We start from the raw sequence: 24274 nt of genomic DNA, 5'->3' as shown, positions 1-24274 counted from the left end.
ATGAATGGATAGAGAAGATCTGGTATGTATATACAATGGAATATTACTCAGCCACAAAAGAGAATGAAATCTTGCCACTTGTCACAACATGAATGGATCTACAGGGTTTATGCTAAGTGAAATAAGTCAGACAGAGAAAGGCAAATACCTCATGATCTCACTTATATGTGGAGTCTAAAAAGCAAAACAAAGAAAAATAAAAACAGACTTATAGATACAGAGAGCATATGGGTAGTTGCCAGAGGAAGGTAGGGTGGGAGGTAGCGAGCGAAAGAGTTTCAGGTGATTAAGAGGTACAAACCTCCAGTTATATAATAAATAAGTCACAAGGATGTGATATACAGCGCAAGTAGTATGGTCAATAATACTGTAATAACTTTCCATGGGACAGATGGACTAGACTAATCATGGTGATCATTTCATAATGTATACATATGTCAAATCATTATACAGTACAACTGAAACTAATTTAATATTGTACATGAACTATATTTCAATTTAAAAAAGAATAAAATACACCATGATCAAGTGGTATTTATTTGAGCAATATGATGTTGGTTCAATATTAAGGAATCCATTTATATAATATACCACATAATAGATTTAAGAAGAAAAAAATCATATACTTGTCTCTATAAATGCTGAAAAAGCCTATAACAATATTCAACACTTTTTCGGATTTCTATTCAAAACACAAAATTATAAAACAATAAATAATTTCTTAACATAATAACATATATAGACTTTATTTTTAAGGCCAGCATCTTAATTGAGATGCTAATGGCATTTTGAGTAAGCTTAAGAAAAAGACAAGAATGCCCACTGTTTCCACTATTATTTAACATTATAATAGAGGTATCATCTAATGCAATTGGACACGAGAAATCACAAATTATATGAATTTGTAAAGAAGTAAAAATATCTTTAGAAAATACTAGAGAATCAATGAACAATAAAATGAATTTAAATAATGAACTCAATAAGCTATCAAGATATATATAAAAAATCAATAGCTTTCATAGACACAAACAATAACTAACTAGATGGCATAGTGATAAAGAAAGCCTCATTTGTAGTAGCAACAAAGATGATTAAATACATAGGAATAAACTTGACAAAAATGTGCAAAACCCATGAGAGGAAACACTTCTGAAAGACACAGAATTATGGTTGAACAAAAGGTAAGGCATCCCTGTTATGGGATAGGACAACTCAACATCATAAATATGTCAGTTTAACACAATCCCAATAAAAATATCAACAAACTTTTGTATGGAGCTAGACAAGATGATGCTAAATTTTATAAGGAAAAACAAACGTATAGGAATAGCTGGAACATACTAAGAAATAAAAACTACAAAGGTGGATTACTGCTGCAAGATATTAAACCATACTATAAGTCTCCATCTCTAAAACAGGGTGGTACTGCCACGAGGATTTTATGTATAGACTAATAGAATAGAATAGAAAGTCCTGAGCTAGATCTAAATAAATAGGGATATAATGAAGGTTGCATCTTAAAACATGGAAACAAAGATGAGCTTCTTAATAAATGTTGCTGGCATAACTGGCAAGCCATGTAGAAAAAAGATAAAGTTAGATCCATCTCATGCCACACACAAGAATAAACTCCACACTAATCATGAAACTAAATGTAAAACAAAAATTATATATAAACATATATATAATAGAAAATAATTTAATAAATTAATGTGGAAAAATATGGTGAATTCCTCTGTAAACTCAGTGTAGGAAAAAGATTTCTAATGCTGACTCAAAATCTGGGGGAAAAAAAAGAAAGAATTCATCAATTTGACTCTATAAATTTTTTTTAATGGCATGGTAAAATAAAGTTAAAGAAGAACTGTCAAATTAGAAGAAAACATTTGCAGCATATATCACAGATAAAGGACTAATATCCATAATACATAAAGGACCCATAAAATTTGAGAGGTAAAGGACCAAAACTGTGATAGAAAAATGGGAAAGATATATGAACAGACAATTCACAAAACTGATATAAATGGTCTTAAACATACAAAAAAGTGTCAAACCTCTCATAATTTAAGAAACACAAATTACCCTTGTAATATAATTTCTCACCTACCTGATTGGCTAAAATTGAAAAGTCTCACAACACATTCTGTTGGTGAGGCTGAGGGAACTCTCATACATTTCCATGGGAATGCAAACTGCTACAACTCCTTTGGAAGGGAATTTGACAATATCTAACAAATGTACATATGCACTGACTTTTTGGATCCAGGAATTCCATTCTAAGACTTCACCTTGAACAGACACCATTAACATTATGAAAATTCATGTGCACATACATAGCAGCATTGTTTACAATTGCAAAATATTGGAATCAACCAAAATGCTCAAATATAGATGTGTTGAATCATTATGATATATCTATATAATTAAGTACTATGCAGCAATAAAAAAGCATGAAGGACCTTTCTATGAGCTGACATGGAATGATTTCTAGGATATATTGTAAAATAAAGTAAAATACAAAAGAATACTACCTTTCATATGACAAAATGTGGCAAATAAGAAAATACACATGTATCTTCTCATTGTGCAATAAGAAAAACTAGAAGTATAAACCTGGAATGAATGAGATGGGTTACCCCCAGAAGGTGAGTGAGACTAGGATAGAAATGATGAGGATATGGGGAGTGAAGTGTGACGAGACTGAAATTCTATGAGTGTGCCTTCTTTTAAAATGCCCTCTTGATATAATCATAATTAAAATCAACAAATGTCAGACTCAATTATTTTTTTTAATCACAAAATTATTACCTGGCATAATGTTTGCTATTTCTTAGGTTTCAGATTCCTGAACTAATATAGGCATATCTCATTTTATTGTACTTTGCAAATACTGTGTTTCTTTTAAAAATTGAAGATATGTGGCAACCCTACATCAAGAAAGTCTGTGCCATTTTTACAACAGCATTTGCTCAATTTGTGTCGCTGTGTCACATTTTGGTAATTCTCTCAATATTTGAAAAATTTTCATTATTATTATATTTGTTATGGTAATCTGTGATCAGCGATCTTTGATGTTACTGTCACAAGCCTCTGAAGGTTCAGGTGATGGTTAGCATTTTTTAAGCAATAAAGTATTTAATTAAGGTATGTACATTGCTTTTCTAGACATAATACTATTTAATACTTAATAGACTATAATATGCTGTAAACATAACCTATATTTGTACTTGGAAACCAAAAACTTTGTGACTTGTTTTATTGCAATATTCACTTGAGGACCTGGATCCAAAAGATCCAACAGACCATAGGGTTTTGGTTGACAACAGACAGATGGCTTTGGAGGTCAAATAAAGTCCAGCCATTTGTTTAAAAATTGGCTAAAATATAGGTCACATGTCCAGGATCAGAGCTAATGAAAAGGAAAGCAGATGCTTGATGAAGTTACAAGACAAAATATGTAACTCTGGATCAGATCTTACAAGTAATAAAAGGCCATGAAAACCAAACTCTTTTTACTATCTTTGATAATATCTTGTTTTAATCTTGTGATTCTATGGAGTTTCATTCTGGGAAATGAGACATTTATTTTTATGTTACTAGAATTCTGGCATTTACATTTATATTTTATTATCATTTAAATTATTAATCCAGGAAGCAACCTAAATGCCTATTGACAGATGAATAGATAAAGAAGATGCGGTCCATATATACAATGGAATATAACTCAGCCATAAAAAGGAATGAAATTGGGTCATTTGTAGAGACATGGATGGACCTAGAGACTGTCATACGGAGTGAAGTAAGTCAGAGAGAAAAAAACAAATATCGTATATTAATGCATATATGTACAATATACAAAAATGGTTCAGATGAACCAGTTTGCAAGGTAGAAATAGAGACACAGATGTAGAGAACAAATGTACGGACACCAAGGGGGGAAAGTGGCAGCAGGGGGGTGGTGGTGTGATGAACTGGGAGACTGGGATTGACATATATACACTAATATGTATAAAATGGATAACTACTAAGAACCTGCTGTATAAAAAATAAATAAAATTCAAAAAATAAATAAAATAAAATAAAAGAGGTTGCTCGATCTTATTGCTAATTATGTATGCTCTTAGAGTTTTAAAAAATACTAAAACTACTTGTTCCTAAAACTACTTGTTCCATGCTGAATGGGATAAGAGAAGGTCCAAACCTAGGAAAAATCATAAATTCAAAGAGAAATATGAATGGATAACAATGGGACCAGACGAAGTAGTGATAATATCTTTGCTGTGTTAACACAGAGATTTTTATTTTAAATGAACATAAATTAAGGAAAATCTATACCAAATCTATGGCAACATATCCAAGTCTGAATCACCAGTTCACATGGCTGATTATTTCTGAGATGGACACAGATAATAGATTCATGAAGAGGACTCACATAGGCCAAGCTAGGAAGAAAAGGCCACTAACCTTGCTTTTGCAAGTCTCAGAAATAGGCTGACATCATTCATGTCATGTTAAAAATAAATAGCAAAGGTTATAAGGTACCCAGGCAACAGGTTTGTATTTCATGAAAGCACAGACTCAGCTACAGAATATATCTATTGGCCTTCTAGTCTGATAATCTCCTAGGTAAAGCTACCACTCAGATGATCTGTTTTCTGAGGAACTGTGAATGCTGGAGTTCTTTGTCTTACATACTTAATTCTTCCATCCTTTTTACATAGCTAGAAGGCAATGTAACTCTAAGAATTTTAATGTTTCTTTCCCTCTAGGTTATATTTTTCTTCCTACCATCCAATTACAGGCAATCATCAACTATTTTCCCTCTTCTTGTAATTTACACCATCTTTGACCTTGTAAATAATGTAATACTGTAAAATAGAGCCTCTAGCAACCCAGAAAACAGCCACCAAGGAAGTTAATGTATACCTAAGCCAGTTTAAAATGAGAGAGTAAGCCAAAATGGCTATCAAGTAGGCAACCCATGTCTAATAGTCAGTACTTGTCTACATTTATTTTATTTTCACTTCTGAGTTATCTAATTTTGACAACTGATTAGAAACAGTAAATTACACTGTCTGATATTTTTTTATCTTCTAAATTTATTTATTTATTTATTTTTGGCTGTGTTGGGTCTTTGTTGCTGTGTGAGGGCTTTCTCTAGTTGCGGCTACTGGGGTCTACTCTTCATTGCAGTGCGTGAGCTTCTCATTGCGGTGGTTTCTCTTGTTGCAGAGCATGGACTTTAAGCATGTGAGCTACAGTAGTTGTGGCATGTGGGCTCAGTAGTTGTGGCTCGTGGGCTCTAGAGTGCAGGCTCAGTAGTTGTGGCACACGGGCTTAGTTGCTCTCTGGCATGTGGGATCTTCCCAGACCAGGGCTCAAACCTGTGTCCCCTGCATTGGCAGGTGGATTCTTAACCACTGCATGACCAGGGAAGCCCACATAGTCTGATATTTTGAAGAAACAGATAGACTAGAGCAGATCTGGCAACAACAAACATGCTTGATGTTGAAAGGGGCAGACTGGTACAGATCTGAATAACAAACCCTCACACCAGCAAGTCTATGGCACAAACTAAATACCATTTGTTAACTGATGTAGACAGTAAAATCATAAGATCTGAAAATTGGGAAGGATCCTAGCAATCTAGTCATGTCTCCTTCCCATTGTAGGAATTCTTCCTACATTATCCTATGGTGATGATCTGATCACTGTGTGAATACAAGGACTACATCATTGCCTTACAAGGAAGCCCATTCCCTTTTAACAAACATTTTATAGAAAGCTCGTTCTTGAAAAGTGAAGAACTCCTTCCCTGTAAATTCTATTTATTGATTTTAATTCATTTATTCAACTGGCACTTATAAAGTAACTACTCTATTTAGTAGACAATATTTTCATAAAGATAAAACACATCTGCCCTTTATCCATGTAGAGAGACAAACCCATGAACAAGAATAAAAATAAAGCAACAGAGTAAGTGCCCAAGGTGGGGGAGTAGGGAGACCCTGAGCTCACCTCCTCCCACAGGCACATCTAAAATTACAACTATATACAGAGCGACTATTGATGAGAAAGACTGGAAGACTAGCAGAAAAGATCTTCTACAGCTAAAAATATAATGAAGGAACCACAATGAGATGAGTAGATGGGTGGAGACACAGTACAGTTGAGACTCACACCCCTAGTAGGTGACCCACAAACAGGAGGATAATTACAATTGCAGAGGTTCTCCATAAGGAGTGAGGGGTCTCAGTCCCACATCATGTTCCCTAGCCTGGAGGTCCTGCAGTGGAAAGAAGAGCACCCAGAATGTTTGGCTTTGAAGGCCATGGGGGCTTATTTTGGGGAGCACCAGAGGACTGTGGAAATATAAACTCCACTCTTAAAGAGCACACACAAAATCTCACATACTCTGGAACCTAGGGCAGAAGCAGTGATTTGAAAGGAGCCTGGGTTAGACACATTTGCTGACCCTGGAGAGCCTCCTGTAGAGGCAGGAGGTAACTGGGACTCATCCTGGAGACATAGACACTGGTTGCAGCCACTTTAGGGAGCTCATTCTACCATGAGGACACTGGTGCTGGCAAAGGCCATTTTGGAATCCTCCCTCTAGCTTATTAGCACTGGAACCCAGCCCCACCCACCAACCTGTAGGCACCAGTACTAAGATGCCTCAGGCCAAGCAGCTAATCAGGCAGGGACACAGCCCCAACCACCAGCAGCACTGCTGCATTAAGACCCTCTGAGCCCATAGCCACCGTGGGACAGGTCCTACCCACAGACGGCTGACACACCAGTGCAACCATACTAGCCTGAGGCCACAGCCCCCATGCCTCACAGCCAGAAATAGGGACCCAGCCCCACCCACCAGTAGACCAACATCAACTCTGGAAAACTCAGGGTCCTGAAGCCAGAGACCCTGGGACCCAGCTCTGCCCACCACTGGGCAGGCACCAGCCCTAGGACTCACTGAGCCCTGGCACCACCCATTAGTGGGCCAGTACACCAATGTCAGATACCCAGGGCCCTGCAGCCAGAGACCCTGGGACCAAGCTCCACCCACCAGTGGGCCCACACTAGCTTTAAGAAATGACTTCAACCACCAGTGGGTGGACACCAGCCCAAGGACCACCGTAACCCTGCAGCTTGCGATGTCATGACACAGCCCACCCACCAGCAGACCAATGTCAGCACTGAGACACCTTGGGCACCTCAACCAGCCACCCCAGGAACCTGCCCCACCCACCAGAAGGCTGACACCAGTTTTGGACACCCCAGACTCCCAGCCAACTGTGTCAGGAACAGGTCCTGTCCAGCAGTGAGAAAACTCCAGCTCTGGGACCCTTAGGGCCCTGTAGCCAGAGACCCCAGGACCTGGCTTCACCCACCAGGGAGCTAGCACTAGCCACTGGACCCCCAGGGACCAGGCCCCACATACCAGCAGGCTGACACCAGCTTTGGGAAACCCCAGACACTGCAGCCAGCCACGTCAGGAACTGACCCCACCCACTAGCAGGACAAGACTACATCCAAGATTATTGGGCCCACAACCACGCACCCCAGAACCCAGTTCCACGTACCAGCAGGCCAGCACTAGCCCTGGGACCACCTGGGGCTTTGCAAACAGCCACATCATTACCAGGCCCTGCCCACCTGCAGCAGGCAGTTTTCCCAAAAGGCAGGGCCTAGCAACCAAGCTGGACAGACCATCTACAGTAGTCAGCCCGCAAAAACAGAAGGATGCAGACAGCTTAATAAGGGGCACACCTACAATATATAGAACTGGTGATCAGAGAGTAGTGTGCTGCTGGGACAGATAGGACATCTCCTACAAAAAGCAACTTCTCCAAGGTCAGGAAACATAGCCAACCTACCAAATTCATAGAAATAAAAATAACAAATTAGGCAAATAGAGGTAACAGAGGAATATATTCCAAATGAAGGAACAATAAAAAAAAAAAACAAAGTGAAGTGGAGGTATGCAACCTCCCCAATAAAGCTTAAAGGTAATGATCATAAAGATTCTCAGACAACTCAGGAGAAGATTAGATGAACAGAGTAAGAAGGTAGAAGATTTTTAGCAAAGAGTTAGAAAATATAAAGAAGAACCAAACAGAGATGAAGAATACAATAACTGAAATAAAAAGACACACTAGAAGGAATCAACAGTAATTAGAAGAATGGATTAGGAAGCTGGATGACAGAGTAGTGGAATTCACTGAAACTGAACAGAAAAAAGAATAAAAAGAAATGAGGACAGTTAAAGAGACCTCTGGGACAACATCAAGCATACTAACATTCACATTTTTAGGAGTCCCAGAAGAAGAGAGAAAGGGGCAGAGAACTTATTTGAAGAAATAAGGGCTGAAAATATCCCTAACCTGGAAAAGGAAACAGACATCAAGGTCCAGGAAACACAGAGAGTTCCAAACAAGATGAACCAAAATAGGTTTACACAAAGGCACATTAAAATAACATGTCAAAAATTAAACATAAAGAGAAAATATTAAAATAAGCAGGGAAAGGAAACTAGTTATGTAAAAGAGACTTCCCATAAGGCTATCAGCTGACTTTTTGGCAGAAATTATACAAGCCACAGGGAGTGGCATGATAAATTAAAGTGAGGAAGGAGAAAACTCTACAACCAAGAATACTCTACCCGGCAAGACTGTCATTCAGATTTGATGAAGAGATGAAAAGTTTTAAAGACAGGCAAAAACTAAGAGTTAAACACCACCAAAGCAGCTTTACAAGAAATGTTAAAGGGACTTCCCCAAGTGAAAAAGACCACTAGATACATAAAAATTGAGGAAGAAAAAAATCTCATTGGTAAAGGCAAATACATAATGAAGGTAGTAAATCAACCACATATAAAGTTAGTTGGGAGGTTTAAAGACCAAAGTAGTAAAATCATCTAAACTACCATAAGTAGTTAAGGGATATTTTTTAAAAGTTGTAAAATATGAAACATTAAATGTGGGGTGGGGGATGCAGGACTGTTAGAATGCATTTGAACTTAAGAAATGAACAACCCCAAATAATCACATATACATATAGAGGTTGCTATACATAAACCTCATAGTAACCACAAACCAAAAATCTATAATAGATACACACTCAATAAAAGAGAAAGGAATCCAAAGATAACACTAATGATAGTTATCAAATCACAAAGGAAGAGAACAAAAGAAGAATAAAGGAGCAAAAACACCACAAAACGATCAGAAAACAATTAACAAAATGGCAATAAGTAGATAAATATTAATAATTACTTTGAAAGTTAAAGGACTGAATGCTCCAATCAAAAATCCACTCTACATAGAGTCACTGAATGGATAAAAAAACAAGACCCATATATATGCTGCCTACAAAAGACTCACTTCAGAAATAAAGACACCTGCAAACTGAAAGTGAGGTGTTGGGAAAAGTTATTCCATGAAAATGAAAATGAAAAGAAAGATGAGGTAGCAATATTTATATGAGACAAAATAGACTTTAAAACAAAGACTGTAATAAGAGACAAAAAAGGACATTACATAATGATAAAAGGATCAATCCATGAAGATATAACAATTGTAAATATATATGCACTCAACATAGGAACAACTAAATACATAGAGCCAATATTAACAGACATAAAGAAAGAAATTGACAGTAACACAATAATAGTGGGAGACTTTAACATCCCACTTAAATCAATGAATAGATCATCCAGACAGAAATTCAAAAAGAGTGGCCTTAAATGATGCATTATACCAAATGGACTTACTAGTCATATATAGAACGTTCTATCCAAAAGCAGATGAATATACATTCTTTTCAAGTGTACATTGAACTATATTCAGGATAGATCCCATGCTAGACCACAAAGCAAGTTTCTGTAAATTTAAGAAAACTGAAATCATTTTAAGCATCATTTCCGACCACAACACTTTGAGACTAGAAATTAATTACAAGAAAAAAAAAACTGCAAAAACACAAACTCATGGAAGCTAAACAGTATGCTACTAAACAAAATTTAAAAATCAAAGAGGAAAAAGTGAAAAAGGAAATCAAAAAGTATCAGGAGATTAATGGAAATGAAAAAACAAGGATCCAAAATTCTATGGGAAGCAGAAAAGGCAGTACTAAGAGGGGACTTTAGAGTGATACAAGCTTACCTCTGGAAACAAGAAAAATCTCAAATAAACAACCTAACCTGATACCTAAAGGAACCAGAAAAGGAAGAACAAACAAAACACAAAGTCAGCAGAAGGAAAAAAAAATTATAAAGATCAGAGAGGATATAAATTAAATAGAGACTAAAAAAAAAAAATTAAAAGGTCAATGAAACCAAAAGCTTGTTCTTTGAAAAGATAAAGGATCATAAAAGATTACTAAGAAAAACTATATGCCAATAAAATGGACAACCAAGAAGAAATGGACAAATTCCTAGAAATGTACACTCTCCCAAGATTGTACCAAGAAGAAATAGAAAATACAAATAGACCAAATACCAGTAATGAAATTGAATCCATTAAAAAAAAATAAAAACCAAAAAACAAACTACCAAGAAACAAAAGTCCAGGACCAAACAGCTTCACAGGTGAATTCTAGAAAACATTTAGAGAAGAGCTAACATATACCCTTCTCAAACTACTCCAAAAAATTGCAGAGGAAATAGTGCTTTCAAACTCATTCTACAGCACCAGCATCACCCTGAAACCAAAACCAAAGGTATCAAACTAAAAAGAAAATTACAGGCCAATAGAACTGATGGACATAGATACAAAAATCATCAACATAATATTTACAAACCCAGTTCAACAATACAGTAAAAGTATGATACAGCATGATCAAGTGGGATTTATCCCAAGGATGTAAGGATGGTTCAATATTTGCAAATCCATCGATGTGATACACCACATAAACAAAGTGAAGAATAAAAATTGTGATCATATCAACAGATGCAGAGAAAGCTTTTCATAAAATTCAACACCCATTCTTGATCAAAACTCTCAACAAACTGGGAATAGAGGGAACATACATCAACATAATAAAGAACCTATATACCCCACAGCTAACATCACATTCAATGGTGAAAAGCTGAAAGCATTTACTCTAAGATCTGAAATAAGACAAGGATGCCTACTCTCACCACTTTTATTTAACATAGCATTAGAAGTCATAGTCACAGCAATCAGACAAGAAAAAAGTTAGTAATTCAAATTGGAAAGGAATAAATAGAACTGTCACTGTTTGTCCATGACATGATAAAATACATAGAAAATCCTAATGACACCACCAAAAAACTACAAAGAATTCTGTAAAGTTCCAAGATACAAAATTAATATACAGAAATCTGTTATATTTCTATAAACTAACAATGAATGATCATAAAGAGAAATTAAGAAAACAATCCCATTTACAATTGCATCAAAAAGAATAAAATACCTAGGAATAAATCTAACTAATGACGTAAAAACCTGTACTCAGAAAACTATAAGACACTGATGAAAAAGTTGAAGATGACACAAACAGGGACTTCCCTGGTGGCACAGTGGGTAAGATGCCACACTCCCAATGCAGGGGTCCCGGGTTCAATCCCTGGTCAGGTAACTAGATCCCACATGCATGCCACAACTAAGAATTCTCATGCCACAACCAAGGAGCCCATGAACTGCAACTAAGGATCCCGCCTACCACAACTAAGACCCAGTGCAACCAAATAAATAATAAATAAATAAAATATTTTTTTATAAAGATGACACAAACAGTTAAAAAGATATATCATGTTCATAGACTGGAATAATTAATATTGTAAAAAGGACATACTATCCAAGGCAACCTACAGATTCATTGCAATCTGTATCAAAATCCCAATGGCATGCATTTTTCACAGAACTAGAGCAAATAATCCTAAAATTTATATGGAACAACAGAAGACCTCTAATAGCCAAAACAATCTTGAGAAAAAAGAACAAAGCTGGAGGTATCACACTCCCAATTTCAAACTATACTACGTAGCTACAGTACTCAAAACAGTATGTTACTGGCACAAAAGCAGACACATAGATTAATGGAACAGAATAGAGAGCCCAGAAATGAACCCACACTTATATGGCCAATTAACCTACAACAAAGGAGGCAAGAATATACAATGGGGAAAAGACAGCCTCTTCAATAAATGGGGTTGGGAAAACTGGGCAGCTACAAGCAAAAGAATCGAACTGGACTACTCTCTTACACTATGGACAAAAATTAACTCAAAATAGATTAAAGACTTAAATGTAAGACCTGAAACCATAAAACTCTAGAAACAGGCATTATGTTCTTTGGTTCTGTTTTTTTTTTAATTAAAAAAAAAATTCAGGTAGTATGCTCTTTGACATTGGCCTTAGTAATACTTTTATTGGATATGTTTCCTCAGACAAGGGAAACAAAAGCAAAAATAAACAAATGGGATTCATCAAACTAAAGAGTTTTGTACAGCAAAGTAATCTATGAACAAAACAAAAAGGTCACCTACTGAATGGGAGAAGATATTGCAAACAGTATATCTGATAATGGTCTAATATCCAAAAAGGTATAAAAAACTCATAGAACTCAACATAAAAGAAAACATACAACCCAACTAAAAAATGGGTAGAGGATCTGAACAGACATTTTTCCAAAGAAGACATACATTTGGTCAAAAGACACATGAAAAGATGCTCAACATCATTAATAATAAGGGAAATGCAAATCAAGACCACAATGAAATATCACCTCACATCTGTCAGAATGGCTATTATCAAAAAGATGACAAATAACCAGTGCTGGTGAAGATGTAGAGAAAAGGGAACCCTGGTGCACTATTTGTGGGAATGTAAGTAAGTGCAGCCACTATGGAATACATTAGGGAGGGTCCTCAAAAAATTAAAAATAGAAATACAATATTATCCAGCACTTCTACTCCTGGGTATTTATTCAAAGAAAATGAAAACACTAATTAGAAAAGATATATGCACTCCTATGTTTATTGCAGCATTATTTATAATAGCCAAGATATGGAAGCAACCTAAATGCCCATCAGTAGAAGAAGGAATAAAGAAGATGTGGTCCATGTATACAATGGAATATTACTCAACCATATAAATAATGAAATCTTGCCATTTGCAACAACATGGATGGACCTAGAGGGTATTATGCTAAGTAAAATAAGTCAGACAAGAAAAGACAAATACTGTATGATTTCAATGATATATGTAATCTAAAAAACAAAACAATAAATAAACATAACAAAACAGAAGTAGAAATATAGAGAGAACAAATAGGTGGTTGCCAGAGGGAGGTGGGTGGGGAAAGGAAAGAAATAGGTGAAAGAAAATAGAAGTACAAACTTCCAGTTGCAAAACAAATGAGTCACAGGTATGAAATGCACAGTGTGGGGAATATAGTCAATAATCATGTAATATCTTTGTATGGTGACAGATCTTAACTAGACTTATTATGGTGATTATTTTGAAATATAGAGCAATATGGAATCACTATATTATGTAACTATAAGATAAATAAGTACAATGTGATAAATGTAATTAACACTGCTGTATGTTATACATGGAAGTTAAGAGCGTAAATCCTAAGTGTTCTCAGTACAAGAAAAAAATACTTTTTTCTATTTCTTTAATTTTGTATCTATATGAGATTATGGATGTTCATTAAACTTAAATTCCATGATGTATGTATGTCAAATCATTATGCTGTACACCTTAAGCTTATATAGTGCTGTATGTCAATTATCTCAATAAAACTGGAAGAAAAATTCAATTGACAAGAAAAGTTGACTTTAATAAATAAAGCACCAATTGCCTTTTCTTTGCTACTGTCTCCCTTTCTTTATTCCCAAGTTTCAGTATACTTACCTGAATCACACCTCCCAAGAAGGAAACAGCTGCAGCAACACCAATCCTTTGCATCTCAAAGTCAGATAAGCCCAGCACACTTGTGTTACTCTGTGTGGTAAGGTTCTGACTGTTCAGAGGGACAAGCCGTTCCACTGCATTAGCTGATATTAAGGATGTCAAGGCAAACGTGCCTAAAGCGGGTGGGGGGGGATCTTCTGTTAGTAACAGACTCAGTAAACATTATTGGATTCCACCATTAAAGTTGAATCCATGTTGTAAAACCAAAACAGATCTATTAGAAGCACTCTCTTCTGCACCCCCACTATTCCACCGTTCACTCCATGGAATAAACAGAAACCCACCTTTTTATATACACATATTTCTTCCACATACAGCCACGCCATCTACTTGCTATTCCCTCCTAGGCCAAACATTTTCCTACCTCTCTGCAGACCTACATAGAGAATGTCCTCAGGACAGGGATTAAGATCATGGTGTGGATTTGAATCCAGCTCCTCCATTTATCACTATCACGATTTAGAGCACATTACTTTGAGTCTAAATCTCCTCATCCATAAAATGTAGGTAATAATGCCTATATTTTAGAGTTTGAGAAGAATATAAATGAGATGATAAAGATGAAGACCTCAATAGGCTCAGTGGAAAATATGACTCTTTGCTGAATCTGGGGCTCATTGACTGAAATGCTTGCTCCTCCAATCTACTTATGAAAACATTCTTGTCTTTCCTGGTCTGGCTCAAATTCCATATTCAACATAGATCCATCCCAGGCCAGGTTAAATCTTTCCATTCCCTGTGCTCTCATAACAGAGTACACCTTTATTATGGTATAACAACAACATGCTGTGGCCCATAAAATGATGAAACATACCATTTCTGTCTATTGTAACTAGATAAGTTTCAAAGGTATTTCCCAGGAATTGTCCTGGCCTGACACAAATGCAGGACCATTTTCAGTGTGTTCCCCTCTTCCCACCAAGAGTTCTGATGCTCTTATCTTGGCACAGCATGTCTGAGAACGTAGCCACACTGGCAGGGAAATGCCATTTCCCAAAGAGAGGGTTCAGCAATTTTGGATTAAAGAAACAAATTGCAGCATGGTGCAAACATTCCCCCAACCCTTTACCTAAAGACCTTACTTTGCCCCAGGTCATAAATGACACTGTGTAAAAAAGGGCCTGTCACAAGATGTAGGCATCTCAACAAATGGCATTCAGCCTCATAGGGCAAGAGAGCCAAGTCAGACAGAAACAAGGTCTCAGTGGAAAGCCGACACAGACAATCCTTTGGTTTTACAGGATAAGCGAGGCAGTATGTGCTGTTATTCAGAATAGTATGGTGATTGTAGCCTCCAATAAACCTCACCTTAAATCTCAGTACCATCTTAATCTCTTTATCTAAAGACAGAAATCATTCCTCACCCAATGGGGTTGTGATGAGACTTAAATGAAATAATGTACTATACCACATATCACAATATATTGCATGTAGCTGACACCTAAAAAAGGTAATTCTTAATAAGATTAAAACCAGAATGCTCTGTTATAGTCTGTTATTCAGTGTTCACTGTTCCATTGAATTGATGGTATATAAATACATAGAGCAAATTGAATATAGTTCTCTTAGGGAGCTAAGTCATTCTCAATAAATCATCAATAAATATCAACTGTCATGATAACTCTTCTCATCATATAGTACTAAATGCCATAGGATCTGCTCTTGCCTTATTTTTTCAAGATATGCTACAACAGAATTTCTCAAAGTCTTATATTCCTGAAAGTAAAGAAGTGTGTATTTTGGTCTTTAAATCTAGAACATAGAGCAAAATGATTTGTACAAAAGCCACTGAACAAATGACTAGCAAACTGAGAACAAAAATGATCTACAGTTAATTTTTGAGTTTAGGCCTAGCTTTCCTAAGATTTGAAAGAAGATAAGAAGGAATTGAATGGTAAGAGAGAACAGCCATCAAAAATGTTTTGTTGAGAAAAGAAAAGTGAGTCTCACCTGTGTGTGAGTCACATCCCAAGAAATTCTCTAGAGAGAGACATTGCCAGCAATGGATATGGGGCTACCTACTGTGCCAACATGGTTATGGGAGTATTGCCTCTTTTCAAAGGATGACACTTTGCTGTTTCTGAGACAGTTGAGAACAATCAAGGATGTTGAGGCTGCTGGTGACTATATGATGATGTTGTGAATGACATTTTACCTTCTCTATCTTATTGGTCTTGCTTTGTCTTTATCTCCTCCCTACTACTCCTCTGCTCTTTCCTTCACTTTCTCAACTTTTCATTCTGGTTAGGCTTTAAACCTACTAGTGGTACCCTTAAATACCACTAAACCCATCTAGTAGCTTAAGAGTGGGTGGCAAGAGCTAATAGGAAGTGAATTGGGGCCTCAGAATTGGACAGGCCTAAGTTCAAATTCCTAGTCAAGTTACCTAACCTCTCTCAGCTTGCTTATTTGTAAGATGATGATAAAATATATAGCTACAAAATTTGGGTAGAGATTAAATGATATTTCATATATAAAAACATCTGTCACAATTCCTACCACATTTGGTAAATAATTGTTTGCTTATTTTCTTTTCTTCTACAGAGTATTCTATGGTCTCCCTAATCTTTTCTCTAAATTAATGAACATATTTTTCTCTTTAAAATTTTTTTCTCTAATTTAGAAGATAATTATATCCTACAAATTGTCACATATGGGTTATCTTCAACAATTTTTTTTCCACTGGATTGATACCCAAGTTTCTGTTCTTTTCCTTTTTATTCTAAGTTATGTTCTTTGCAAGTCACAAGAAGCAATCAATGATTTATTCCTTTTTAAAATATATATGTATTTTAAATTAAAGTAAGAAAATTGTGCTGTTAAAAATACAGCACATTTGGTGTCTTTATATTCTAGCTTTTGAATTATTTGCTTTTAAAGATACCTCAAGCATTATTTATTATTGCATTTAGTAATTCATTATTGCATTCTGATTACCTGAGTTAGAGGTAAAATCCCAGATAAAGTAATTTTTCTTTATGAAAGCAACATCAATCTCTTAATAGTAAAATAGTAAAATGGAAGTAGGCATTCCCACACACATATATACACCAAAATAAAGTACAATAATATTATTTAAAAGAAAAATATGTTCTCTATACTAAATGTTTGCAGAAAATTTAGGTTGGTTCCTATAATTAAGATCATAGGAAGGTCAAAAATAATTAGCTTGTATATTTCTCCTGATATATATATTATATATATATTATATTTAATATTATTAAATTTGTTAAATACAGAGCCTTATACAAGTGGTAATGTGTATATATATAAATATAATACTATGAGGAAAAAGGATCATTTCTTCTTTACTGATTCTAAAGAATTCTAAATCTGTTGGGATAAAAAGAGAAATGAGGAGGTCCAGATGACTCTGTCTTCTGGAGAAGTGCTTATGCAGAAACAAAATGCCTTAAGCATTTATTGTGCTATACAGTATCTATAGTAAAGTCTGTAAATTATATGTATTTTGAAATGTATATTATTTACCTAGTAGACTACAAGATTTCTATAGCTGTTAATAATATTTGTTAAATACAAAGTTTTATATAAATGGCAATTTCAAAACCATGTCACCAGTAAAATGTTTATGATTCCTTAGGAAATAAAGTGGTTTATGTAAATACATACTTAGGTATATCAAGTTAAGTATTTTTGACTTCTTAAAGTAATTATGGTCTATTGGGAAAATTTTTTTTACCTTTTCTTTTATCCTTTGTTTAACAGAGATGTTTTGAGTTCAGCTCTAAAAATAATCTGCTTTTCTTGCTAATGACATATTTAAATGTTTTGAAGAATGAAAATAAATTTCCCTAGGAAATTAGGGAGCAGGAAATTTTGAATGTAATAGGCTTCAAGAACTTCTAATTCATTATTGTGCTTTTCTCCCTTTACATCAACACTAAAGGAAACTGCATTCTTGAGCAGCTGGTTATAAAGAGGAAAAGCTTGGGCTTCAGATTTGGCCACACCTGGGTTGTAATCCATGCACCTACAACTTAATCTGTGCTGTCACAGAAAACTTTATGAAATGAAGAGGTATTTTTAACCTAAATATGCAAATAATGATGTCTATTTAAAATAATTGTATTAAGATAAAATAACATATGTAAAGCTCTTAATAAAGCATCTAATAAATAGTACATCTAAGGTTCTCAAATTTAAGTACATATATACACATACATGTGTAGATAGATAGATAAGTTTTTTTTAAAAACTGGAGATTGTGTGAAAATGCTCATTCTGATTGAATAGATCTGAAGTGAGAACCAAGATTTTACATTTCTAGCAAGATTCCACATAAAACTGATCCTGCTGGTTTGCGGACCATACTTTAGGTAGCAGTGTTGTAAATGTCTGATAATTGTTGATCCTATCCTCCATGACAAAGTTGATTACATAAGAAGCCAAATTTACATAAATAAGACATTATTTTATGGGTTAATTTCTGCATGAGAAAATGCATGTATCAATGTGGTAGGCAGAATTATGGCCTTCCAAATGCATCCACATCCTGTAAATACCTTATGTTACATGTCAAAGGGTAATTAATGTTGCAGATGGAACTAAGGTTGCTAATAAACTGACCTTCAGATAAGAAGATTATCCTGGATTGTCCAGGTGTACCCAGTGTAATCACAAGGGTCCTTTAAACATGGAGGATGGAAGCAAAAGATCATAATCAGAAAGAGATTTCCCTGCTGACTCTGAAAATGAAGCATTTGAGCCAAGAATTCAGGAAGCCTCTAGAAGCTGGAAAAGTTAAGAAAACCAAATTGTTCTCTAGAACCTCCAGAAAGAAATGCAGCTCTACTGACATCTCAATTTTAGCCCTGTGGGCCTCATTTCAAACTTCTGATCTTTAAAACTATGGGATAATAAATTTTTCTTGTAGGAAATAAAGTTTTCTTCAATAACACAAACTGACCACTGAAGAAATAGACACAAAATGGTATTACTTGCTTATAGACTGATATCTTGCATAAACAAAATGGATAAAAATGCCTCTATGGATATTTCCCCTTGAGTACTTTTATTATTACCATAATATTTAAGATTAAGGTATCATTTTTGTAACGATAGAAGCTTTTATTAATTTTTATGTAGCAAGTAATAAATTAGACACTTGTACATCAATTATCTCATCAATACAATCATGATTTTTTTTTGACATTTTACTATCAAGAAAGCAGCAAATAGGCCTTTAAAACTTTGCCCAAGCTCATGCAGATAGCAAACACCAAATGTGACACACACCCAAGTCTATCTAACTTCCAAGCCCTTGTTTTTAACCAGGCTGCTCTATTATCAGATTACTTGTTCACATTTTATTTGGTAATGAAATGCTAGGCAATGTAAGAGATATACTAATTAGAGGGCATTGTAGAACCTAGCTTGGAAGAACTTAAAAGATTGTTTAATCTAAATATTAATTACATGGAAAATAATTTTTAATATTTGAGTAACTAAATTTTATAGTCTTTTCCTCAAAGTGCTTATTTTCATTTGATTGTAAATTCAGAACATTTATCCTTCTCTTACAGTCTTTTTACAACTTAAAAATGAACAGATTCTCTAACAATAACCTTGGTTACATAGTAATATAGCAATAAATCACAGTATGTGTTGAGGTACAGAAAGTTAAATGTCTTGCCCTAATATTTGCTGATATTATTTGCTGATAATATTTGCCCTAATATTTTCAGTAGTAAAGTAAGAATTACATTGGAAATGTAATCCGTAACAAATGATCACTTGAGTCCCCTTCATTAGTAATATGAGAAGCATAAGCATAGACAGAAATTATTACCTGTGGCAACATGACGTCCCATTCCAAATATGGCGTAAATGATGGCAGGAAACAGAGACCCATACAAACCAAACACGGGGTGCACAGATGAGAGAACAGCAAAGGCCAACCCTGTGAAGAAGAACCACGGTAAATAGGACCATCTTATAACCCCAAGATACAGTCCATTACAAAGTAGAATGGATATTGGTTTATTTAATGATGAAAGGAATTATGATGTAATTATTCTACTTGCTCAGTGAAAGACTAGCATCATTGTCCTAAATAACAGAAAATTTACTCATTAGCTCATATTTACATTTCAATTCTAAAACCATTCTTTTTGGCCTACTACTTTTTACTTGATTACAGAGATGGCTACAAGAAGACATTAGCTCAGAGTGTCTTCCTGGTAAAAGTGAGAATCATTTTCACAAGTTCATTCTATTCACACAATAGCATCTGTGAAATAGGCAGAACTAGTAGCAATACCACTGACAAATAAGAAGCCTGACATGAAAGGTAATTAAGGCTGGGGCAAAAAGGATGCACACATTCAAAGGTGCCTGGTTGTCTGGCTAGCTGGCTGGCCTAAGATTGTGTATCCCAGTGTTGGGCCAGTGTGTGAATCCATGCATATCTCATAACTAGACCCCAGCCTATATTCAGGTACAATTTCTTAGAGTGAAAAATAATCAACTTCATTTATTCAAAGAATAAGTAAGGTGTACCTTAAAATTGTTCATTTCTGTTCTCCTTAGATACTACTGCCTGCACAGTTTGTTTGTCACAGGCACATAGAAAATTTTCCTAGACATGTCTAAATTACCACTAGCTATTTAAACGTGACCACAGTATGCATGAGGATAAATTGATTAAAGTGATCTTGTTTGCCGCTGATCCTTGGCATTAAACAGCTAGTTCTGAGGCAGGAGATAGATGGGCCCCAGGATAGAGATTTACAACTTGCCCGCCTGTTTACATTCCTTGGGGAGAGAAAAAGATGGGCTTCAGGCTGGACACTTACAACTAGCCTCCTGTTTACATTTCCTGAGACAGGAGATAGGTGGGCTCCAGGTTAGATATTTACAACCAGCCTCCTGTCTGCACTTTGAAATAGAAATAACAACAGAACAGGGTAAATAGCTAGGCTTTGTCTCCTGAGGACACTCTAAGATAACAGTCATGGCAGAAACAGAGAGGGGCTAAACCCTGTCTGAGTAAAGATCAAGAGGTCATGCATTTCCCATCCTTGGGGCAAGGGAGACACTGCGCATGCGCAGAAAGGCTCAAAAAGGAGGGGGCACCACCCCATAATATGTGATGCTAAGGCCACCCCTGGGCTGAAATCCATTATGGAAAAAAGTTGCGTGTGCATATTGGGAAGCGTCCTACAGCAGGTCAGGTGTGGAAGAAGAAACCAGATAATTGGCCAAAGGTAAACAAAGACCCTGAAGAACTGCCCTATATAAGTGACAACCGCCTCTTTACTGCTCTCCTCCTCATTAGGGAGGACGCCCACACCCTTTCTCTCTGGGTGTGCGTCTCTGCCTCGCTTCTACCTTAACAATTTCTTTGTGTTCTATCCCACTTGTTGTGCTATGTCTCTAATAATAAACTTTGTACCTGTTTTTACAGTTTTTGCCTCCATGAGAAATGCATTTTTCACTGGGGGCGAGAGCCGAGGAAAAATAACTTCTAGCCTCTAGCCCTTGATGGTCTGGTGGCTAAAGTTCCTGGTTTTCATCCAGGCTACCCAGGTTCAATTCCTGGGCAGGGAATTAAGCCACTGCTCACTGCTGCCTCTCCAAGATCAGTTCAGCTAGGTTCTGATAATCCGTTCAAGTTTACACGGTTTAATGATAGCCATTTGATTGAGCATAATGGACTTGACAAGCTACAGAAAGATTTGAGGAAGGAGCTGGCATTAGAACCTAGATTACCTGAACATTAGGCCAGTTAATTATTCACACTATGGAGCCTGGCAATCTGGTTCCCATATCAGTACTTTCTACTGTTTAACCTTTACTATTTTAAAGTTAAATTTAATCTCTTTAAAATAAATAAACTCTAGTTTTACATCAAATATTTTGTTTTAAGAAGTACAAGATATATCAGTTACAATTAAAATGCATGAAAGATCTACCAATAACCAGTCCCTTCTTCAGTGTTAAAAACCTGCTTGGGGAAAAAAAAAAAAAAAAAAAAAAAAAAAAACCTGCTTGGGTTGCTTGTTTGCTGACAATGTATTCCTAAAAGTCTGGTAAAGACAAATAAAAAGTTGTTATAGAAGAGTCAGTGGCAGAGGCTGCTCTAGAATTTCACACAGGCAGGATGAGAGGCAGCAATCTTGCTGTTGAGAAAGGTCGTGTGAAAGTGCAGGTCTCCAAGCCAGGTTAACAGTATAAAGCTAAACTTTCCCCCACCCCAATAACAAACACCTCCTGGCATTTATTATAGTGTAAGCAACTGTGTAAAAACATTGTGTGCATTAAATCAGTCATATGGAAAGCTAAAAAGCAACTTTTTCTCATCCATTTTCAGAATGAGTACCTGATAAAAATTACCTATCAAGAGACAGAAATACAGAGTGCTTCCAAGTAAGAAAAAATGTTGCCCACATTTCAGATCACCCAGATCTACTAAATCAGTGACGGGGGGAAAGGGAAATATGCATGTGGCATATTTAACAAAAGCACCTTGGCTGAATTGCATGGACACTAAATTCTGAGAGATGAGGTAAATACCAACAGAATCAAGTTTGCCGGAAGTACCCTATTTGGCTAATTTCTACTCCACCTGCAACAGCAAACGTAAATACAAAACTAGAAGCAGCTGGATTCTCTCCTCTTGCCTTGTGAGTAGGTACTTTTTGTTTGCTTTATTACAAAACTCATCTCTCTCTTTCTCTCTCGCTCTCTGTTCATCCCAAGTGAAATCTATAAAAAATTAGTTCAAAAACAGAATTTCTTTGGATCTCTTATTCCTATCAAATTAAAATAGGAATAATCATGGAAAACATTTCTAACTGCAATCTTTAAAAGATCTCTAGACCTATAAATGCAAAATATCACTTCAGTAGATTTTACAAGAACGATCTCAAAGACCAGAAATCATGTAGACACTTCCTTTATCTCAAATGACACTGATACTGAGCTTTCACATTAAGCAAGTGTTGTACACTCTCAGTGAGAATCTACTTCTCTGCTAATATGACAATGAACAATGGCCAAAATGAAGGAATGAACTAATTCAGAAATACAATGCTTTAAAATTTCAAGTACCCCTTCCATAGATAACTAAAAAACCCAAACCACCCTCCCATACCCACCTCCAAAAAGGAGAGGAAACTGCATAATGTTTTCTTTCTCTGATTCATTTATTATTCTGGTTCATACTGTAACCAAAATACATATTTTCATACAAACTAAAATATGTTAAATCCTCCAAAAATAATGAAAATATTAACTAGTTAGAGTCACTTAAAATTAGTAGAATTATCTACACTTTTCTCCATGTTTAATAAAACAGGGTGTTCAATTCAATCAGAGCAGAATTAGAACTCTCTATTACTTTGGGGGAAAATTGCTGCAAATACTGATAGATATTTGTATTATTTAATCTCACTTAGATAAGAGCAAAAGCAACACAACAAACAAAAGTATAGAAGAATAAAAACAAAATGGGTATTAGGCCAAAGGGTGCCAAAAGGGGACAGAGGAGGAATGAGAGGAGAAATGGGGAGAGAGAGAGAGAGAGAGAGAGAGAGAGAGAGAGAGAGAGAGAGAGATTGATTGGAGGAGAAAACCCATAACGAGATCTTTAGATAGCTGATTATTTTTAAAAATCAAAAATCATGTATTGGTAATGCAAGTCTGATATATCCACTAAAGAATGGTCACTAGAAGACTTTGAAAGATGCAATTTTTAAGAAAACATGTTTTATAGGTGTGATAACGGTTATTATAGTAGAAGAGACTCCATATTCCCATGTCAATATTATCAGCAGTTTCAGGGCTTATGAACACTCCCCACCTTTTGAGGGACCCTGAGTGTGAAGTTGGACATTTACCACTGGCACCCCTTGCCCCTCCAACCCAGACTACAGTGAAAATGGCTTCCCTAGACTGAGTGCCTGACTTCTGCCAAGGAAGAACACGAAAGCAGGTAGTTAGCTCACTCTGCCTCTGCACTTACTACAATCTCTTGGCTGAGATTGCTAGAAAGTGACCAATCACTGCTAGTGAGAATGAGAACTGTTTATCACAGAGATGATATTTTATATTTTAAGATACATATTTTTATTTCAGCTTCAGACCAGTTTTATTTGGATTTGCATGATAGCAATTATTTAGAAAATTAAAGAAAACTGGAACTGCAAAAGATCATGTCTAGAAATTGAATAGTGTATCTGAAGTTGTTAATTGGTGCTGGAATTACATACAGAGAGCTGCTCTATTGGGGACTTTATATTTTCTTGGCTTAGTGATCTCACTTCTTTATTGAGAGTCCAGGCAGCTAAGACTCAGAGGCACTGGTT

At 35.8% G+C, this 24274-nt stretch overlaps 1 protein-coding gene across 1 annotated transcript in view; it reads right to left on the bottom strand.

The window, feature by feature from the left end:
- Positions 1-24274, bottom strand: part of SLC26A7 (solute carrier family 26 member 7) — a 267698-nt gene that overhangs the window by 128080 nt on the left and 115344 nt on the right. The window contains exons 3-4 of the mRNA XM_082434178.1: positions 19756-19866; positions 13887-14059 (exon numbers count right to left, since the gene is read on the bottom strand). Of these exons, the coding sequence (XP_082290304.1) occupies positions 13887-14059; positions 19756-19866 (284 nt within the window). The remainder of the gene's footprint in view (positions 1-13886; positions 14060-19755; positions 19867-24274) is intronic.

This window comes from Balaenoptera physalus (assembly GCF_965194825.1).
Source record: "Balaenoptera physalus genome assembly, chromosome: 17".
Taxonomy (NCBI): domain Eukaryota; kingdom Metazoa; phylum Chordata; class Mammalia; order Artiodactyla; family Balaenopteridae; genus Balaenoptera; species Balaenoptera physalus.
Note: the sequence above shows the minus strand (reverse complement) of the source record. Positions and strands in the feature narration are given on the sequence as shown.